General features: G+C 47.3%; 2 protein-coding genes across 2 annotated transcripts; one reads left to right on the top strand and one right to left on the bottom strand.

The window, feature by feature from the left end:
• Window positions 1–4755: 4755 nt before the first annotated feature.
• On the bottom strand, window positions 4756–6884 carry LOC106344995. Its single transcript, XM_013784275.1, has 3 exons — window positions 6365–6884; window positions 5513–6253; window positions 4756–5459 (listed from the first exon to the last, which is right to left on the bottom strand). The coding sequence occupies exons 1-3, from the start codon at window positions 6882–6884 to the stop codon at window positions 4756–4758; spliced, it is 1965 nt and encodes a 654-aa protein (XP_013639729.1).
• Window positions 6885–15623: 8739 nt separating this feature from the next.
• LOC106344994 lies at window positions 15624–17023 on the top strand. Its single transcript, XM_013784274.1, has 2 exons — window positions 15624–16149; window positions 16236–17023. The coding sequence occupies exons 1-2, from the start codon at window positions 15624–15626 to the stop codon at window positions 17021–17023; spliced, it is 1314 nt and encodes a 437-aa protein (XP_013639728.1).
• Window positions 17024–21356: the final 4333 nt, after the last annotated feature.

Genomic DNA, 21356 nt, shown 5'->3' with positions numbered 1-21356 from the left:
GTTTTTATCAAAGAAACCGTAATAAGCGTTTCGAGTCAAAGACGGCCCAAAGAGACCTAAATCGCAATTCGAAGCCCACTTACGATTTCTTAACTGAAAACCCATAAGCCTTATGATGGGTTATGCTTGGTTCGTAAGGAAAGATAAATGTCAAGTTTCCGCGGATAAATGTAAAATTCCTGAAGATAATCACGAAGATCGGGAATATCAGAATATTTCCATTTTGAGCTATGACGGCTTAGGGGCAGAAGGGGAAAGACACAAACTGACCTAGGAGAAACTATATAAGGAGTCCTAGGTGAGAGGCAAAAGGGGTATTGGCAAGACACATCAAACTTAGCACTTAGAGTAATTTAGGGAATTTTCCGTTTTTGTTATTCGAGCTGCGACTCAATTAGGTTTAGCAGCTTTAGGGTTTTAGAACTAGGAATCTCACCGACATCTCTCGTAGCCCGGGCTCTTACCTTGTTGTAACGCTTAAACACGAATTCGGAATAAGATCTACTTTGCTCTCTTTTCGATTTCTTATCTTTTATCGTCTTTATTAGGGGATTTTTGTGTACAAGCGATCCGTGCTCAGTTCTACGGAATGATAGGAGGGAAGAGACTGGTTGTCGTAGTGCCTTCTCCCGCTTAGGTGGTTGATGAACCCGGAGGTCTTGCTCTCAGGATACTGCCATACGGGTATGGCAGTATATGTCGTCGCTGTCTTAGTAGCCACGGGGGAGATTGATCGTTAGGCAGGGACTGCCTATCCATGGTGAAGGCCACAAGGTCTTCTGGATCTGCAGTTGATGGTCCCGCCTATCAGAGGGCGGTCCTTGAGGAACCATGGAAGGTGTTTGGGATTTATAGCTGCATCCTTTAGGGGGGATTGCCTACGTAACCTTCAGGAAGGGATCAAGCCGTTCGTAGTTCATGTATTGATAGAGGCGCGGAGCCTAAGTGGGCGCGTAGCCTAGTGGGCACATGGCCTAAGGAGCACATAGCTCTGATGGAGTCGTGGATTCTGGATGGGCACGTGGCATTGTTGGGCACATGGCCTTATGAGCACGTGGCTCCGTAGGTGATAGGAACCATCTGTTCTAGGGGGCGCATGGCCGGAACAGATGGTGGAGTAGTCGATATGCTGCAGGGAGCATGCAGCTTCGATATGCTTTGATGAGCATGGAGTGTCCCTGTCGGTGAGCTGGAGATCGTGGTCTGGGCCAGTATGTGGAGTTGTAGGCGTGCTGCAGAGAGCATATGACATCATCTTCATGGTAGTAATCGCCGGGATCAGCCTGTCATAGAACTGTCATAGGAGAAGGTCTTCTCGGGGTGAAAATAACCTTGGCGGCTGTCGAATTCGTGAGCTCTGGAGCTGGATGTTTTCTCTCATAGATGGACGTGTCCCCTTCTTTTTTTGGGTTTAGAAACCTATCTTTATAGTGGAAGTCGTGCCTTTCTCTCAGGGTTTGGAAATATACCATATATCCTTAGATAATAGAATATTTCCATTCTTCTCAAGAGCGGCTTATCATATTGGAATACTTCCTCTTTCTCTTGGATTTAGGAAGATTCCTTCTTCTCTAAGTTGGTTACCTGATAAAATTAAGGCAAGAGAAATCACTTGGCCTGGAAGAAGGAGGAAGGTCCCAGACTCGGGGATAGGGACCCGTGACCGGAGGCTGGACGCAGACCTGGGGGCAGGGACCCGGGACCCAGAGGCAGGAACCCGGACCTGGGGGCAGGGACCCGGGACCCAGAGGCAGGAACCCATACCCTGGGGGAAAGGACCTGGAAGACGGAAGATGGAGTAATCTCTTCATGGAATATTTTTCCCCAACAGTTTGCCTCTTATTTTCTGGCTTCATGTTTAAAGGTAGGAAATAACATGACTTTCTTCATAGGACTTTATAAGTTGTACCGTAGTATCACGCTGCCTTGTCGGTCGTTCTCAGATGCACTTGCGCTCGGTGTAAAAGGATTTTCACCCTGGTTGGAGATGTATGACCTTTGATTCAGATGACTTGTAAGACTTTCTTCTTCTGCTTTATAAAGATGAGACGTTGCCCCCATGGTGGGGATAGGCCGGAGTTGACCGAAAGTTTGATGGAGAAGCCGGGAACATCGGCATAAAGGGTGATGCTTCTGATCATACCCCAGGTGCTTGTGCGGCTTCTGTAGCTATACTCGGCCTCAACTCAGGCAGGACTCTCTGGTTCCACGAATCGTGTGGAGGAGTGTATGTGTCAGTACCCAGGAATTCTGAGAGGGAGAATCTTGGCGAGGCTAAGGATCAGGAGGACAAAGAGGTTGAATAAGAACCGGAGGCCGAAACTGAGGATCCTCATGCTTGATTCTACCGGCTTTGCTTGTGCCTTTTGAGCTTGTAAAGGCTGTAATGGACCTTCGAGAGGGTCTCCATGCCAGTCTCCTTGTTGCGTTTAGCATACTTGATGCTCTTTAAGGTGTTGATGTTGTGGTTGTAGCTTCTTGCCTCGTCTCAGGATTGTACCTTGACTTTTGGTAGGTGGGACGTTCAGCATGTTTGTCTTGGTGCCTGGAGATAACCTAGTTGATTCTTGGTACCGGAGTAGATCTCTTGGACTTTTTGTTTGTGGGAGCAGTAATTTCCATGCCGACTAAGGAAGGTGGAGATACTAGTTGAACTCTGCCATTGATTCTTGGTCACTCTCAACTATGTAGTACTGCAATCTACCCCCGGAGGTAAGCCACAATCAATGCTGGGATAACCTTGCGTTGAGCTCTCATGGTATCCGGAGGATCCTGGGCATGCTCTCCCAAAATCTTAAGGTTGAGAGGTACATTCTTCTGAAACCCATAGGTTCGGGGACGTGATTCTTCTTAAACTGGAGGTTGTATAGATTTTCATCCAGGAACCCGGAGGCTGGATGGACTGTCGTCAAGGAATCTGTTGATTGTGTGGACCTTCAAGGGGACATTCTCGTATATCCTTTCGACTCGAAGTCGTCTTCGCCGGGTAGACTCCTGTTGATTCCTAGGTAGGCTTTTTGGAGCAGTGCCTTCCTTTGCGTCGTCCAGCTACCCTTTGGGAAGACTTAAAGACGGAACCATATGTGTTAGGCTCGTGAACCCGGAGTATAGGGATGCTTCACATTCCACCTTTAAAAGTTTTAAATACATGTACCATACACAAACAAAAGAACTCCATAACTTAGGAGTATTCAAGTTTCAAACAGAAAGAACTCCAAAGAGTTTACAAGTTTCACACATCCAAAAGGTAGTTTTTCACATAGGAGAAGGGAAAGACCTAAACATGATGGGGATCAGATGAAGCTGTTTCTTTGGAGATGAAGTCCAAGAATCTCTGGTCTGTGGTGGCGATGTACTTCCGAACCATTAACAACTCATCGATCGTAGCTTGCTGAGTAGCTATAACTCTGGAACGCTCTTCCTCAGCCTTTGCCGCAGCAGCAGCAGCTTGGGCACGATCTTCCTCAGCCTTTGCAAGAAGAGCAGCCTGTTCTTTGATTTGGCGTTGAGCTTCTTCAAGTTTCTGTTGCATTTGGATGAAAGAGGACAAGCTTCTTGGGTCATATGGCACTTCATTAAGTTGGTTCTTCAAGCTTCCAAGGCCATAAATTTGCCCCCTGTCATTGGTGAAAGTGACCTACAAAAAGAAAATGTTGAGTGAGAGACTATATCAATAACAAGCAAAAACAACCAAAATGAATAGCGAGAGACATGAAGTTTTGACAGTAAGAAACCCAACCTGAATAAACAGCTCATTCTCCTCTTCTATTGATAGTGGTGGACGCTGCCCAGTCTCGGTGTGATCATCAGTCTCAAGGGTGGCCAACTTAGCTTCTTTTTTCTTCTTGAAAGCCTCAATAACTTGTTCAGCTTTGAAATCACTAAAGGTTCCATCTGAATTTGTATGAGCTCTGATGAATACTTCACCAAAGCTCACTGGTCTTCCAAATTCAACAACCTGGAGTAAAATGGAAGAAAAAATCAGTATAAAATGTTAAATTATAAGTGTGAGAAATATAAGGTATGGATTTGTCAAATTATATATACCTCTCAAATGGCTGAAAATAATCACAATTTCGCAAAACATAAGCATGTGCGCATAGATAATCTTTTTCAGAAAGCCAAATTTCTTGCATTTCCCCGCTTGGACGACCTACCTGAGTAAATATATCCGGTACTCCTTCGACATGATATACATGGACTTCACCTACTTCAAATCTTGTAAACCTACCATACAAGGACAAGAGATTCACATTTTAGAAGAAAACATATAAATACACATGAAAAGGTGAACATGTAACTAATTATAACATTTACCTCGATTTCGTTTGTATATTGTCAGCAAAGTAGTGTTCTGAGAAATAAGCAATCTCAGCATTGATATATGCTTCAACTATCGACCCTGCTGCATGGCTTTTGTTCTTTGCATTCGCTTTTAACTTCTTAAAATATCTTTCAAAAAGATACATCCACCTATATTGCACGGAGCCACCTAGTTCAGCTTCATAGGGGAGGTGTATAGTCAAGTGCTCCATCACGTCAAAAAAAGATGGTGGAAAAATCTTTTCCAAATTGCAAAGTATCAAAACAATATTTTGTTTTAAGTTTTTTTTAAGCGATATTTTTGCAAAGTTCTCGAGCAAAGGTCACGGAAAAATAAACCAATCCCTGTAATATATAAACAAATTTAAAATCTTTAATAACCCAATTTATAAACACACTTGGAATTGTAATATATCATGAAACTATAATTAATTAATTTGTACCTGATAAAGCAAGATGGACGTTCTCGTCTAGGAGTTCTGCACATATAAATGGAAGTAGCCTCTCCATAAACACATGGCAGTCATGACTCTTCATGCCTGAAAACTTGCGCTTCTCTATATCAACACAGTTAGCTAAGTCAGAAGCATAACCGTCCGAAAATTTTACCCCTACTTTCACACATTCCAATAAACTTTTTCTTGCATTCTCATCCAGTGTGTAGGGAGGAAAAGGAGCTTGACCACGACTAACAACATGTAAGTGTTGCCGATCACAGAAAAGTTCTATATCCAATCTTGACTTGATTGTGTCTTTCGACTTACCCTTCACACTCATAAGAGTATTCATGATGTTGTCGAAAAAATTCTTCTCAATATGCATAACATCAAGATTATGTCGAAGATTCAGGTCCCTCCAGTACGGCATCTCCCAGAATATGCTTTCCTTGTGCCAGTTATGGGTCTTCCCATATCCAGGTTTCTTCTTATCGTGACCATTTCCGCCGCACTTAGACGTTTTTGGTGGATTGACACCTTTTAACCGCTCATAATAAACTTGCTCACCACTCAAAGATTCAGGTGGAACTTCATTCATAGCATGTTTTCCCTTCAAGAAGTCCTTTTTGTTCTTCCTCAGTGGATGGCCACGAGGCAGAAATCTTCGATGACAATCAAACCAACATGTCTTCCTTCCATCTGCAGATAAAAAGCCTTTGTAACTTCCATACAAATTGGGCAAGACAACCTACCATGAGTCGTCCATCCTGATACCATCCCATATGCCGGAAAGTCGCTTATCGTCCAAAGAAGCACAGCCTTAAGATTAAAATTTTGATTCAAAAAGACATCGTATGCTTCAACTCCACTAGACCACAGCTCTTTTAACTCCGCAATTAGAGGTTTGAGGAAGATATCTAGACTAGCTCGTGGGTGATTTGGCCCAGAATTCAAAATTGTGAGAAACAAATACTCTGGATTCATGCACATACCAGGAGGTAGATTATATGGAGTCAAGATCACTAGCCACAACGAATGATTATTAGACATCCCAAATGGATTGAATCCATCCGTAGATAAGCCGAGATAAACATTACGGGGTTCCTCTGCAAACCGGGGATGTTGATCTTGAAAGTGTTTCCACTCTGCTGCATCTGACGGATGAGACATTTCACCCTCCTTTGCTTGGTGCTCTGCATGCCATCTCATTGCTGCTGCTGTCTTCTTGCTCTGATACATTCTCTTCAATCTGTCAGCAATAGGTAGATACCACATACGACTATATGGCACTTTGGTTCTACGTCGTTCGCTTCTAGGCTTCCATCTTGGTGCATCACAAAACTGACACTTATCCCACCTTTCATCCTCTTTCCAGAAGATCATACAATTGTTAACACACACATCAATTTTATAGTAAGAAAGACCTAAATTGCGCATCAACGTTTCTGTCTCGTAATGTGAATCAGTTGATTGGTTTCCAGCTGGTAAATAGTCTGTCAACATTTCACATACCGAATCTACACACTTTTCACTCATATTATAATCCACCTTATTTTGCATGATCCTAGAAGCCAATGATAATTGCGAGTGACCTTCTCAGCAACCATCATATAAAGGATTTTTCGCTCCTTCTAACAAGTCGTAGTATTTCTTCGAGTGATTGCATTCCGGATCTACTGCATTTTGATAACTATCACCATGTTGATAGTTATCAAAACTCACATTATCTCGAAATGCATCATTCACCATTTCCACATATCTATCTTCTACTGCATTACCAATGTGATCTTCACTACCACTTAAATGCGTCGGATTAGCATAACTTGTTCCTAAAGCCATATCGAGTTCTTCTCCATGCTTGTACCACACATAATAATCGAGCATAAACCCTTTACTATATATATGTTTCAAAACTCGTTGCCCTGGGAGAAATTTCTCATTTTTGCAAACACTGCAAGGACAAAAGAATTTACCATTATTATCCTGTGTTAGAGGCTGACTGTTTGCAAATGCCATGAATTGCTCTACTCCCGTTGTGAACTCTTCCGAGAAATTCCCCGTTTCTTCATCGATCCTCTTGTACATCCAATCTCGAAAGTTAGTGTAGTTGTAATTACCTCCCATTATGTGACTGAACGTTTTTTATTTTATTTTTTCTGATTTTTTTCTTCTTTCACGCATGACACGAAGAAAAAATGACTCGGTTGGGTGTATATGTAGAAAATGTTTCCATCTGTTTCCCTACTGATATATACGACTGAATTTGCCGACTGATTTATTTGGTCGTAAAAAGTTGTTACACCAAAGTTAGTAACGACATTCACGTGTTTTATACCGGTTTTTGACGACCGAATTGTGACTGTTTCACCTAATATATATCAGTCGCTAAACAGTCACTAAATTTCCGACTAATAGCCGACCGATGCTTATTAGTCTGTAGTCAGTCGCTAATAAACGACTAGGTTTCTACTGGTTTTTGTAGTCGTTATTTGGCGACTGATTACCCACTGTTTTATTTCGGTCGTAGCATAGTCGCTAATCAGTCGTGAATCAGTCGGTAAATTTAGCGACAACATAATCAGTCGGTAAACTCAGTAGGCAAAAACGTGTTTTCTTGTAGTGCCCTGAGGTCGTATTTAGGACCCGGAGGTCGTTTAGGGACTTGAAGGTTGTTTGGGAACCCGGAGGTTCCTCTAGACCCTGAGGTCGTATTTAGGACCCGGAGGACGTTTAGGGACCCGAAGGTCGTTTGGGAACCCGGAGGTTCCTCTAGACCCTGAGGTCGTATTTAGGACCCGGAGGACGTTTAGGGACCCGAAGGTCGTTTGGGAACCCGGAGGTTCCTCTAGACCCTGAGGTCGTATTTAGGACCCGGAGGTCAACTCGAACCCGGAGGTTGCTTATAAACCTGGAGGTCGATTTTGGGCCCGAGGGTTATAAAGAGCCTGGAGGTTTACCTTTTCCAGGCCCTGAAGAAATTTGTTCAGGACCCTGAGACTGCTTGGGGACCCGAAGGTTCTTAATAACCCGGGGGCTTTGAGTTTTAGCTTAAGGGACCGTATTCTGCCTTCCTAGGTGAGGCTACTACCGGTACCTGTTGGGATTTCGGATGCTGCCGCTCGGAAGCTGGCCACTATCGAGTTCCCGTGCTGCATGCTGCTTCTGCAGGAAGCCACTATCAGACTTAGAGGGTGCTGGTATGGGTGAAAACCCAAGTGCCAGGCTTTACTGCTTTCCACGTCTGGAGAAGCAGGATATTATGGGGTGCTCCCGGACTTTTGCACTTTTTGGCGATTATGCCTTGTGTCCCCTGTATTATTTAGCACGTAGCGTTTTAATACAGATACTTTTCACATTTAGGACCCCGATATGCCTGAGGCTATACAAGGGTTTTAGGTAGTATTGACGGCATACTCGGGCTTGCGCGGACCCATTCCTACCTTCTCATACCCATTGTTATTGTCGCTCCCTGTACAAACTCTGAGTTTGAATACAGTACATTGCGTTTGTACTTATGCCTTCTGCGTTATTGCAGGGATTGGCATGTTTCGTACGATGCTCCAGGTGTAAGAGTTTGAAGAGTTTTTTCATTTCATTTTTACCTGGTGTTAAGGATATAAGCATGGGTCGGAGCCGGAGTTTCGTAGTCAGAGCCGGAGTCGAAACTCCTTCATGCGGGTGTCTGGAGACAAGGGTCCTGCTCGGAACCAGGAGTAGTATTTTTTAAAATTATTTACTCCCAATAGTTTGCCCCTTATCTTTCGATTTCATGGGTGAAGTCGGGAGAAAACATGTGTACTTTGTGTGGGAACCAAAATTCGCACTGTCGATTTCCGTTTAAATTACGAAACTAGGAAAACCCTAATTTCCCAGAGGTCCAAGTTCTTTTTTGGTCTGGGCCGTGTTTGAACCTAGAGAAGGATCAGCTTTCCTAAGGTAGACAGGGGTCTAGGGGAAATTCCCAGGTTTTGGACTCGTCTGGAGATGATCTTCTGAAGGGCTTTATGTTCAGATCTTGTAGTGACAGCAGTTTTTCATCCCTGGGCTTTCATTGCGAGGGTTGAATGTTCTTAGACCCCGAGCCCTAATTGACCCAGAGGTAGGAATTGATCCGGTTCGGAAGTCGGAATCCGTTGTCAGGGGTTGGTGTATTCTTCTTTTGTTGGCGATGTTCAATGACTCGTTCTGGCTGCTCTCTGCTCCCGCTTAGGTGAGCCACTCTCAGCGTTTTATGATGTCATTTAATGATGTGTCCAAGCAGTTCTCTGCCCCCACTTGGGTGAGCCATTCCCAGCATTTTCTGGACGTTATTCGATGACTCGTCGCCTCGTCTTGAATCTCCTTTACCACGTGCATGTTGATGGGATTTTTTGATGCGTGTTGCCCCTTGGATTAACGCTTAGCTCATTTGCCCCTGGTTTCCCCGCGGTCGTGTCTTCCCTTGGAAATATGTAGAGGCCCGTAGCCTTGGAAATCTTTAGAAGCACGGCGCCTTAGGTTCCTTTAGAAGTATATCAGGGTACATTGCCAGGAAAGCGTAGTAAGGTGGTCAGTGCTTGCTATTTCGTGGGGTCATTGGGTTTGACCTTCTTATAAGGTGAACAGCCTAAGATCCGGAACCTTGAAGATGGGATCTGGAACCTTGAAGATGGGATCTGGAACCCGGAACCTGGAAGCTGGGATCTGGAACCCAGAGGTTTTGATTTTTTCTTTTGGATGAACAGTAGCGGGAACAAGTGTTCTCCCGCTCCTTTTACTCCCATTTGCTTCAAATGAGTTTAGGATATAAAGACCAGCATCCCTTGATGTAGAGTTTAACATTTTCTCTGGCTCCTTTGCAGGAGGTGGAGCAGCAGTGTTCCCGGCGCTTGGGCAAGGTTCCTTTCGTGGAAAAACTCCACCGAAACTTGACGAGTACTCAAAGGCGTTCTATGCACCTAGCTATCAGGCTTATATAGGATTCCACTACCACTTAGATTCTAGAACCTGAAGAGAAAGGTGGTTCTCCAGTTACCTCTTAGTGGTTGCCTGGTGTGCCTACGGTGTTCCTATGAACTCTTCTTTTGACTCCCCTGCTTATGTAACTTATCAAAACTATGAACCCGGCCGAAAGATGTTGTGTGCTGCTTCAGAGCCCTTCATCTTTCTCCTATGGGGCGGAGTTATGAGCCTGGGGCTTGCTAGATTGATGCTAGTGGACTATCCACTGATCTTGATGTTTGTGATGACTGCCCCTGGTTGGGAATATTGAATCTGACTTTTGTAGAGGTGTGACATATAGTTAAGACCCGGGACCAGCTGGATCCAAGGAATGTAGAGGCTGGCTTTGAGGTTGAGACCTGGAGCCGGGGGGAACCAAATGTTATTAAAGGGTGATTCCAGGCTGGGACCGGGAGTAGGCAGGGACCAGAGACTGTAGAGGTCATACTAGTAGATTAGAGCTGGAGCCGGCAGGAACCAAAGACTGTAGAGGTCTGACTCGTGGTTGAGACCTGGAACCGGTGAAACCAAATGAGGTGAGGAGGGATTCCAAGTTGGAACCTGGAACCTGCAGGGATTCAGTGCTAGTTCTTGCGTCGAATTATGCTACAACTGTTTGCATGGTGTTATACTCCCTTAAAGGAGTGTTCTGGGATCCCAGCTGTGCGAGCTTTAGATTTGATGAGAGTAAGTCGTTCCTTACCCCCAGGTAGATGGGGTTAAGAGACTTTCGAGAGGATACACGTAATGTTCCTCCTACCTATCACATCGTCACATAGTATATGACTGCCCCTCCTTCTAGCGCAAAACTGTTAGGGGATTTTTGTGTACAAGCGATCCATGCTCAAGTTCTACGGAATGATAGGAGGGAAGGGACTGGTTGTCGTAGTGCCTTCTCCCGCTTAGGTGGTTGATGAACCTGGAGGTCTTGCTCTCAGGATACTGTCATACGGGTATGGCAGTATATGTCGTCGGTGTCTTAGTAGCCGCGGGGGAGATTGATCGTTAGGCAGGGACTGCCTATCCATGGCGAAGGCCACAAGGTCTTCTGGATCTGCAGTTGATGGTCCCGCCTATCAGAGGGCGGTCCTTGAGGAACCGTGGAAGGTGTTTGGGATTTATAGCTGCATCCTTCAGGGGGGATTGCCTGCGTACTCTTCAGGAAGGGATCAAGCCGTTCGTAGTTCATGTTTTGATGGAGGCGCGGAGCCTAGGTGGGCGCGTTGCCTAGTGGGCACATGGCCTAAGGAGCACGTAGCTCTGACGGAGGCGTGGAGCCTGGATGGGCACGTGACCTTGTTGGGCACATGGCCTTATAAGCACGTGGCTCCGTAGGTGATAGGAACCATCTGTTCTAGGGGGCGCATAGCCAGAACAGATGGTGGAGTAGTCGATATGCTGCAGGGAGCATGGAGCTTCGATATGCTTTGATGAGCATGGCGTGTCCCTGTCGGTGAGCTGGAGATCGTGGCCTGGGCCAGTATGTGGAGTTGTAGGCGTGCTGCAGAGAGCATAGGACGTCATCTTCATGGTAGTAATCGCCGGGATCAGCCTGTCGTAGAACTCTCGTAGGAGAAGATCTTCTCGGGGTGAAAATAGCCTTGGCGGCTGTCGAATTCGTGAGCTCTGGAGCTGGATGTTCTCTCTCATAGATGGACGTGTCCCCTTCTTCTTTAGATTTAGAAACCTATCTTTAGAGTGGAAGTCGTGCATTTCTCTCAGGGTTTGGAAATATTCCATATATCCTTAGATAATAGAATATTTCCATTCTTCTCAGGGGCGGCTTATCATATTAGAATACTTCCTCTTTCTCTTGGATTTAGGAAGATTTCTTCTTCTCTAAGTTGGTTACCTGATAAAATTAAGGCAAAAGAAATCACTTGGCCTCGAAGATGGAGGAAGGTCCCAGACTCGAGGACAGGTACCCGTGACCAGTGGCAGGACCCAGACCTGGGGGGCAGGGACCCGAGACCCAGAGGCAAGAACCCGGACCTGGGGCCAGGGACCCGGGACCCAGAGGCAGGACCCCGGACCCTGGGGGCAAGGACCTGGAAGACGGAAGCTGGAGTAATCTCTTCATGGAATATTTTTCCCCAACAGTCTTTATTTCATGTTTTGATTGCTTGGCGTGTGGTATTAGCAGATATCTTGGACCTCTGGGAAACTAGGATTCTCCTACTTTCCTTATTTAAAAGGAAATAGACAGTGCGAACTTCGGTTCCCACAGTTTGGCGCTAGAAGGAGGAGGGTGTACGGATCAATTTGACTCTCAGCCACAACACGCTCAACCAGACATGTCAATTGACGCCACGATTAACATGCAGACTCCTCTCAACGGAGGAAGCGATGCCAATTTCCACACTCCAGCAGTGGATGTCTCCGCGGCCAACGGAACAGCTAACGCCGCGACGCTCGAGGAGTTCAAAAAGATGTTATCTGCCTACGAAAAGAGGTTAGAAGAACAGGATAAGCTCGTGGGTACCTTGACGAAAAAGGTCGAAACCTTAACGGTAAAAACCCGTGCGGTCCTCCCTCGCGGATCTAGAAAATCCGCGGAAGAAAACTCGACTTCGCAACTCCGCTCGACAGGCGTGGAACATCGCGGGAACGACCTTCGGGCCAAAACCCAAGCGAAACATCCCCTGCTGAGAAGCAGATCTCTGAAAGTCCTCTACCTCCTGCAAAGGACACAGAGGTCGATGAAGTCGAGCATGTCACCTTGGATACCAGAGATGTCTCCAATGATACCGAGGAGGACGCTGACACACACCCAAGAAGAACCAGAAGCCGATCGGCTCGGGAAGGTTTGGGAAGGCTCCCCGTTCGATAAACCAATGACGGAAGAGGAGAAAACCTCTACTGGATCGAACAGGAGGAGCTGGCCGAGAAACAGGCCGAGATTACTAGCAGCAAACGCCGACAAGCTTGGAAATCCGCTGGCGAGAAATCGGACATACGCGACCATCGCGACTACATAACCAAAACTGCAGCGGAAGTAAGGGCCGTGAAATCCCAGATCCATCATGCTACCAGCACTGCCCCAGAGATCGACAAACTGCTCGAGGGGGCTTGGAAGACGCCCTTCATTGCTCGCATCTCGGATACCAAAGTGTCTAATCCGGGAAAAAACAAAGTACCAAAGTACGACGGTACGACTAATCCTAAAGCGCACCTTCAGGGTTTCCACATCATGATGGGAAGGGCCAGACTGAAGGATAGCGAAAAGGACGCCGGCTACTGCCATCTGTTCATTGAAAATATGGAAGGAGCGGCGCTCGAATGGTTCGCTCGCCTTAAGCAAAACTCCATCGGAAGTTTCCGACAGCTCGCGTCGGAATTTCTCAAACAAAATTCTATGTTCATAGACACAGAAACATCCGATGTCGACCTCTGGAGTCTGTCCCAGAGGGAAGACGAACCCCTCCACGAGTTCATAAGCCGGTTCAAGCTGGTTATGTCAAGGGTTAACGGGATAAGCGACACGGTGGCAATAGACGCGCTCAGAAAAACGCTATGGTACAAGTCAAAATTCAGAAAATGGATAACCCTCGACAAACCACGGACGATCCAAGACGCCCTCAACAAGGCAACAGACTACATCATAATCGAAGGGGAAACAAAAATTTTGTCGTAAAAGCATAAACCAACAAAGCTATCCTCGAAAGATGTAGACCAAAAGACGAAGAAGAAAAGATCTCGTAACGATAAGTACGTCCATCACAAGGGGGAAGAACTCCAAGTGGCGCATAACTACGCAATCAATTCGGATCAAGGCCAAACCACGAGTAATATGTGGACCCGCAATCAAGGATACGATGAAAACACCTTCTACGAGTTCCACCAGACCCGAGGACACTCCACGACTAACTACAAAGTCCTGGGAGCGAGATTGGCCGCGAAGCTACTAGATGGAGAGCTCTCCGAAGTAACCAGCATAAAAGATCTCATCCTCGAGACCGATCGCCCTCCAAAGACGTACAGGAATCCGCCCGCGGAGAATTCCCCTCAAAGAAACCAATCATGGGATAAACGCGGAAGAAGACCGGACGACAAAGGAAACGATAACAATCGTCGCAGTGTCAACATGATCATCAGAGGATCGCAATATTGCAATGACACGGTCTCGGCTATCAAGGCTTACAAGCGAAAGGCCAAATCAAGTGCAAACTGGCCTACATGGTCTCCTCCCCGAGATGGTCAAAGCTTTCACGAGAGACGAAGCCGGCGGAATCGATCAACCTAACTGCGATCCACTCGTCATAGATCTTGTCATACGAGATCTGGAAATTGCGAGAGTCCTCATCGACACGGGAAGCACGGTTAATGTTATCTTCTGTGACACTCTTAAACGGATGAACATCGAACTCGGGGAAGTTACCTCAACGCCAAAACCGCTGACGGGTTTTTCAGGCGAAGTATCGATGACTCTCGGATCGATCCAGCTACCAGTCATGGCCTAGGAAATCACAAAGATCGTCGATTTCACGGTGGTCGATCATCCTGCCATCTACAACGTGATAATGGGAACCCCATGACTTAACGCCATGAAAGCCGTTCCATCTACATATAACCTCGGCATCAAATTCCCGACCCAGAGCGGGATCACAACCATCTGGTGTTGGGGAAAAATACCACGGTATCATTTCCTCCAGCCTCCAGGCAGGACACAGACCCTCGAGTCCCCGATAAGGGAACGATCCAGGTCCCCGCTAGAAGGAGCCCCGAGTTCGGTCCCTGGAACCGAGCTCCCTTCCAAAAAATGGAAAACTTCCGATAAGGAGAACCTTCCATATTTCCGTATATGGAAGAGTTTAACCTAATGGAACCGACTCCCAGACGACTATATGAGAGCTTTTAAAACCCTAAAGTAAGGGAGGGACCTCTCGAAGGCTTAGAGATTAAAGCTAGACGGCTAGAACTAGGGTTTATCTAATCATCTTTGTAACCTTTCTCGTTCTTGTTCATCTAGTCAATAAAACATCTCTTCAAGCCTGTCTTACTATTCTTTTACCAAAATCCTCACGAAATACATACAAACTCACCCGGTTTACCAGCCTATCCATCATTTCGTGGTACTCTAAAAGAGCCTACACAAAAATCCCTTAACAGTTTGGCGCTAGAAAGAGGGGAGTAATCTAACTACGTGATGGTGGCAGTGGATGAGCACGGCGAACCAACTGAAGCTGCTCAAACGACAGCTGAGCTTCAAAAGCAAATAGACGGCTGCAAAGCAAAATCACCGACATGCACCGAGCTCGGGAGACTACCGGAGAGAACCCCGACCTCTCTACAGAATTTCAAAATCTGAAGGAGAAACTTGACGAACACTCCAAACAGCTGGAGCAAAGCGCCGAGAAGTTAAGCCAGCTTCAGTTAGAGAACACTGTCCTCCAGGTCCAGAATCAAGCCCTCAACACAACAGGCAACAAGAAGCGTCGTTTCAATACCCGAATTCGGCCCACGGGAAATCTTAACACTCCCAACTCCGGAGAGGGCACAACCGATACACCTCCTACGTCGGGAGTAGCTGGGGAAACTCGGGAAGGGACCGAGAATCCTCAAATCCATGACCTGGAAGAGAGCGATTCCGAGCCAGAACCCGGGAAGGAAGCACCCGAGAGGGCTGCGGAAACAAAGTCCTCCATAACCGCCTACCTAGAGCAGATTTTCTCTAAGAGATTTGACGCCATGCAGTCCATGGTAGAACGCCTACCAGGAGAAGCTCCCCCAATCCGGAGGAGCAACCCAGATTCCTACGCCGATACCCCCTTCGGGGAGGAAATCGCCTCAGTCGAGATGCCTAGAAAGTTCTCCTTCCCCAGCATCAAGATGTATGACGGTACTGGCGACCCCGACGATCACATCGCGTAGTACAAGGAAAGGATGTTGGTGGTTGCACTCCCTAAGGAGTCCCGTGAAGCCACAATGTGCAAAGGGTTCGGTTCCACTCTGATCGAACCTGCCTTGCAATGGTACATCAATCTCCCTACCAGGTCCATATCTTCCTTCGCAGGCCTGAGCGACAAATCCGTGGAGCAATTCGCAAGCAGTAGGAGCCTGGAGAAGACGTCAGATGGTCTCTACGAGATCCTCCAGCATCGAGTGGAACCCCTGCGAGACTACATAGCCCTCTTCAACCAGGAGAAAGTGGTGGTCCCCGAATGCAGCATCCCTACCGCAATCTCTGCCTTCAAAAGAGGTCTACTTCCAGTTGGGGGGTTATACAAAGAGTTGACCATGTACCCTTGCAAGACGATGGAAGATGTGTTGTCCCGAGCCTGGCCGCAGGTGAAGTGGGAGGTAGATGTTGCTAGCCGTGCCAAGGCTCAGCCAAAGCAGGACCAAAGGTCAGCCCGATCAGATCGAGGAGACCGAGGGGAAAGATCCTCCCAGAAAGGAACAGGGGCAGGTTCCAGTACCGGCCTCAAGAGAAGGAAGAAGGGATGTCGGTGTCTACCTGGCCTGATATCTCCCATCTCTCATTAACAACACCAGAGCCAGTCAACGCACTGAGGCAGATGGACCAACAGGTTAAGTGGCCTCCAAAGATGAAAGAACCTGACTCGTTCCGGAACCCAGAACTTTGGTGCGACTTCCATCGCGGTCATGGCCACAAAACCGAAGACTGCATCGCCCTGAGGATCGAGGTCAACGAACTACTCCAAAAGGGCCATATCCGAGAATTCCTCTCAGACAAAGCCAAGGCCCACCTCAGCAAAGAGACAGTAGGGAAATCCAAAGGAGCTGCACCAACCTCACCACCTTGCCAAGATCGGGTGATCCATGTCATATGTGGAGGTTCAGAAGTAAACAGAGTGAGCCACGCAGCCGAAAAGAAAAACACCTGTAACGCTAAGCATGGTCTGGAAACGACCCAACCGAAGCGCCCACTTCTAGGCACCGACGAGATAAGCTTCACAGCTAAGGAGCAAGAGAAGATCCTAGCTCCCCACCATGATGCTCTAGTTATCTCTCTCACCGTAGCAAACTGCTTGGTAAAAAGAATACTAGTAGACAACGGAATCTCCAGCAACATTATCTTCCAGACGGCATACCAAGATCTAAGGCTGGAGGAGAGCACCCTGACGCGCAAGGTAACACCACTAATCGGATTCAGCGGCGAGGTCAAGCAAACTGCTGGAGAGGCTATCCTCCCAGTATACGCTGAAGGGGTCAACATGTCTACCAAATTCCTGGTCATAGATTGCCAATCGGCATATAACATGATCTTGGGACGACTCTGGATTCACGCCATGGGAGAATTCCCTTCAACCCTTCATTAGATGGTGAAGTTCCCTACACCCTGGGGCATCAGAATAATCAGGGGAGACCAGGACAACTCTCGATCCTGCTACCAGACCACCCTGACGGGGAATACCAAGGTCTTATAGCAATTACAGAGAAGACCTCGGACCCCGCAACCTAGGGGTCAGAGGTCAATGATACAAGTAATTGGGGGTTGTTCCGGAGAAGGCGGACCCTGAATCATTCCAAGAACCCGAGGAATCCTCAAAGAACCTATGTCGACCGCTCCGCATGTTCTTCCCTGAAGCCCTTCAAAGTCGCATCTGCTCGCAAGACCTGGTCCTCGCAGGACCCTCGTTCCCCGCCTCCCATAGACAAGATCACCGAAAACCTTATCAGGTATCAGCCAGTGGTCTCGCGGATAAACAAGTGGGGCACGAGTACTTCAAGGAGACCTCCTCAGAGGGTATATCGGACGGCTCCGGAGCAAAGGACGCCTCGCAAACGTAGGATGGAGACACTTAGCCAGGAAGGAGGCCTCCGAACATGGTCGCTCTGGTGGATACACGTTTCATGGAAGTTCTGAAAACCTTCATCAACAAGAGACAGTGGTCCCCGAACACTAAGGTCCGGGGCATGAAACGAGTCTCGACCGCGGTCCCTAGACCCAAGAAAGAGGCAGAACCCTGCAGAAGAAGGAGGACCCCTCCAGCAAGGACGCTCGTCCAAAAAGCAAGTCAAACCCTGCGGATCACCTAGCAACAAGAGGTAAAACATGGCCTAACCACCGGGGTACCTCGCAAGCTGATATCTTGTACGGTCTCCAGACCATGATTTCTATTAATTATTTTATCTATTATTTAAGCATTATGTTTTCCTACTCCTATGTACGCTGAAACGTCTCCGGACAAAGCTTATATAATAAAATAGTTCCGACTATAAAAGAGTAGTAGGAACGCCATAATACTTAAAGGGGCAAACGAGTTGGATCAGGTCCAAGAGACCTTCGATCATGGCCAACCCTTAATGACAAGTGGTACGAGCACGGAAAAACAAAACGGGTATGGGACATAAGGTAGGAATGGGTCTGCGCAAGCCCGAGTATGTCGTCAATACTACCTAAAACCCCTGTATAGCCTCAGGCATATCGGGGTTCCAAACAAAAATACCAAAAATGTGAAAGTACCTGTATTAAAACGCTACGTGCTAGAATAATAGAGGGGATATGAGGTATAATTTCCCTTGAGCAAGTGCAAAAGTTCGGGAGCACCACATAATATTCTACTTCTCCAGACGTGGAAAGTAGCAAAGCCTGGCACTTGGGTTTTCACCCACACTAGCACCCTCTAAGCCGGATAGTGGCTTTCTGCAGAAAGCAGCATGCAGCACGGGAACTCGATAGTGACCAGCTTCCGAGAAGTAGAATGCGATACCCCAACAGGTACCGAGAGTGGCCTCACCTAGGGTGGCAGAATGCGGTCCCTTTAAAACCTTAATTCCGGGTTCTAAGAAAGAACTCCGGGCTCAGACAGGCCTCAGGGCCAAGAACTTATTGGTTCCCTAAAAAGACTTCAGGGTCCAAAGACCCTGTGTCCAACTCAAGACCTCAGGGTCCAGAAACCACGGGTTCCCTAAAAAACGACCTCCGGATCCTAAGCTTATCGAAATTCTCCAACTAACCCCAGAGTCCCCGGAGGAGATCCAGTCATACGAGACCCACGAGGTCTGATCATTGCAAGGTCCCAAGGTTCCAAGGAACCTTAGCCTCCCGGGTCCATGAGTCCTCCGACGATCATGATATCTAGAGCCCATGCGGCCCAGGTCCTGTAAGAGACCCTCAAGCAATCAACGCTTAGCTCACTTGAGCTGTATTCACCAGCTCTCAAATCTGGAGACTCATGAGTCAAAGCTTCAAGACCCCAAGGCCACTCAACAACCTGCAATCTTTCGAAAAAGGGACAATTACAGAAGAAATGTGAGTATCACCTATAAAGCTAAAGATCCCGAAGACGAAGGACAAGCAAGCAAACGAAAAATGCAAATCCGAAAAGCATAAATCAAAAGGCCACAATAGAGCCATCGTTTGAAACAGCAAAATAAAGGCACAAAGGCCTGGTCCAGAGTTTTAAGCCTTCACCAATGGTAGTTACAAAATAAAACCCCTCTGCGGGGTCAGGATTACGAACAACAAAATATCGGGATCAGTTGGCAGGAGGGTCATCAGCAGCGGGCTCCGGCGTCTTCTTCACTTCCTCGTCACCAGGGACCTGAGGCTCATACTCAAAGGAGGGAGCTGGGAGTCATAGAAGCTCGGCTTTGGTGATCTTCACCATCTTGTACTGCTCTAGGGTATTCACGGGATCCCAGCTATCAGTCTGACCACTAAGCCACTCCCGGATCAGCTCCCATCGGGCCACGACCTTGGCACCATTCACAGCCATGGCCTTCTTAGCCTCAAAGGTTTCCGCGGCATCCTTCAGATCGTTCAACTCCTCCTCCATATTCTTCAGTTGGCTCCTCAGAAAGACGTTCCCTGTTGCCGCCAGCTCCCCTGCTTCCTCTTGGTTCCTCACCTTGAGCCTCAACGCCTTGATCTCCTTGTCCTTGGCTAGAGAAGCTGCACCTTCCATCCTCTCCCCGAGATGGTATAGTTGAGATACCACCTCCGCATAAGCTCTGATCAGCAGCCGGAACCAAAAGATCAAAGAATCATATGAGGTATTACCTGAAGCAAGTCACCCTGAAGTGACTGAATAGCCATGGAAGAATCCTCTTCTAATGCCAGAAGCACCGAAGTCGAAGGGAACACCTTCGCGTTGAGGTTGGTGAGAACTGTGGCCCAGTCGTAAGGGGCAGAGAGAGAACCTTTAGGAGAAGAGCCCGACGCCTTGGATTTCTTCTTGGAAGAGGAAGGAGCTGCAGCAGCAACCGCCTGGTGTTTGCTACTCCTGATAATGTGCACCTCGTCATCGTCTTCGGTAGGAGCAACTCGCTTGGGGGCAGCTTTCCTTGCGGACATCACCTCAAGAGCATTCTTGTACTCTGCCAAAGCCTCATCACCCTTGGATCCGGACATCTCACCTAGCACATGAAAGTAAATCAAGTTAGCAACTATAAGAAGAGGTATGGAAGAAAGTGGAAAGCTTACCCCAGATACTACAACGCTTTAATGCTGCCTTGCTCACTAGAAAAGGACTCTGACGTCGCTCGAGAGGAAGCTTCAACACCTGCTCGATGGTGTCCTTCCCCGAAGAATAGTCAACACGAGGTAAATCTGCATCAAAAAGATAGAAGATCGTTAGTATTCTAGTATCTAGATAACCTTCTTGGTTCCTACGACTAGCCTACCCTCCAATAGCCAAATAGACGAAAAGTCCGGGAGATGCATAAAGGAAATTTTTTCCGTCCAATTTCCCTCAAAGGCCGGAAGCCGTTTTCTCTCCTTCTTGAAAATTTCCACTCTGCACCACTTAGAGGAGAGACAGAGTAAGAACACAGGACCTCAGCCACTCCAATCACAAGTCCGTTGAGATCACCCAAATCCTGCAGAGCTATTAATGTCCTCCAAGCCGGAAGGTTTAGCTGACCTGGGTAAATCCCTAGGGTTTCAGATATCTTAGCTACCAAAGAGGGAATTTGATCTCTGAAGCCAGACGCGAAGTAACCCTCATAGACAGGAACGTCATCCACACCTAAATCAGAAACCCTGTCTTCTGGATCAGGTACTCGAATAGCAACATCATCACGCGACCTCCTCAGCCCCTATCACCGAAGGAGGGCCAATCGGAGGATACCGGCTCCCCCCTACCGGTGAAGCTGTCTTAGCAACAATAGCTTTGGGATTTTTCGCTTTGGCGGTCAGATCCAGAGAAGAATCGGAAGAATCCATAGATTCCGTTGGAGCAACCCTCAATCTACTAGATCTAACTCTACTACCTACGGAAGAATAATCTGGAGAGAGACCCGACTCAGTCCTAATCTCAGGAGCAGAAGGAAGAAAGGATCTAAAAGTAGACGAAACAGAAGGAGAAGTTACCTGCAGAATGAAGACCCAAGTCAAGATATGGAGATTGCAAGAAATCTTCGAGAGGGAGAGAAAAGGAAACTAAAGGAATCAGGAGGAGGAATCGGAGGGGTAGAATCAAAAACCCTAGAAACACTTTACACGCGTCAGGGGAAAAGACCACGCGTGAAAACGAATCTCGAGACAAACATCGAGGAGCTCCCCCTTTTCCCGCCAAAATTTTGGACCAAAATACGGGGACCACATGGATCCCTCTTACTATTTCCCCAGCTCAGGGAACCTCAGCCTTAAGAAGCCCCAGTCCTCTCCAATAGGAACTCTCTCATTTGCAGAGTCGAAGCATCAAC

This window comes from Brassica oleracea, chromosome C5 (assembly GCF_000695525.1).
Source record: "Brassica oleracea var. oleracea cultivar TO1000 chromosome C5, BOL, whole genome shotgun sequence".
Taxonomy (NCBI): Eukaryota; Viridiplantae; Streptophyta; class Magnoliopsida; order Brassicales; family Brassicaceae; genus Brassica; species Brassica oleracea.
The sequence above is the reverse complement of the archived record's forward strand: the minus strand, read 5'-3'. Positions and strand labels throughout refer to the sequence as shown.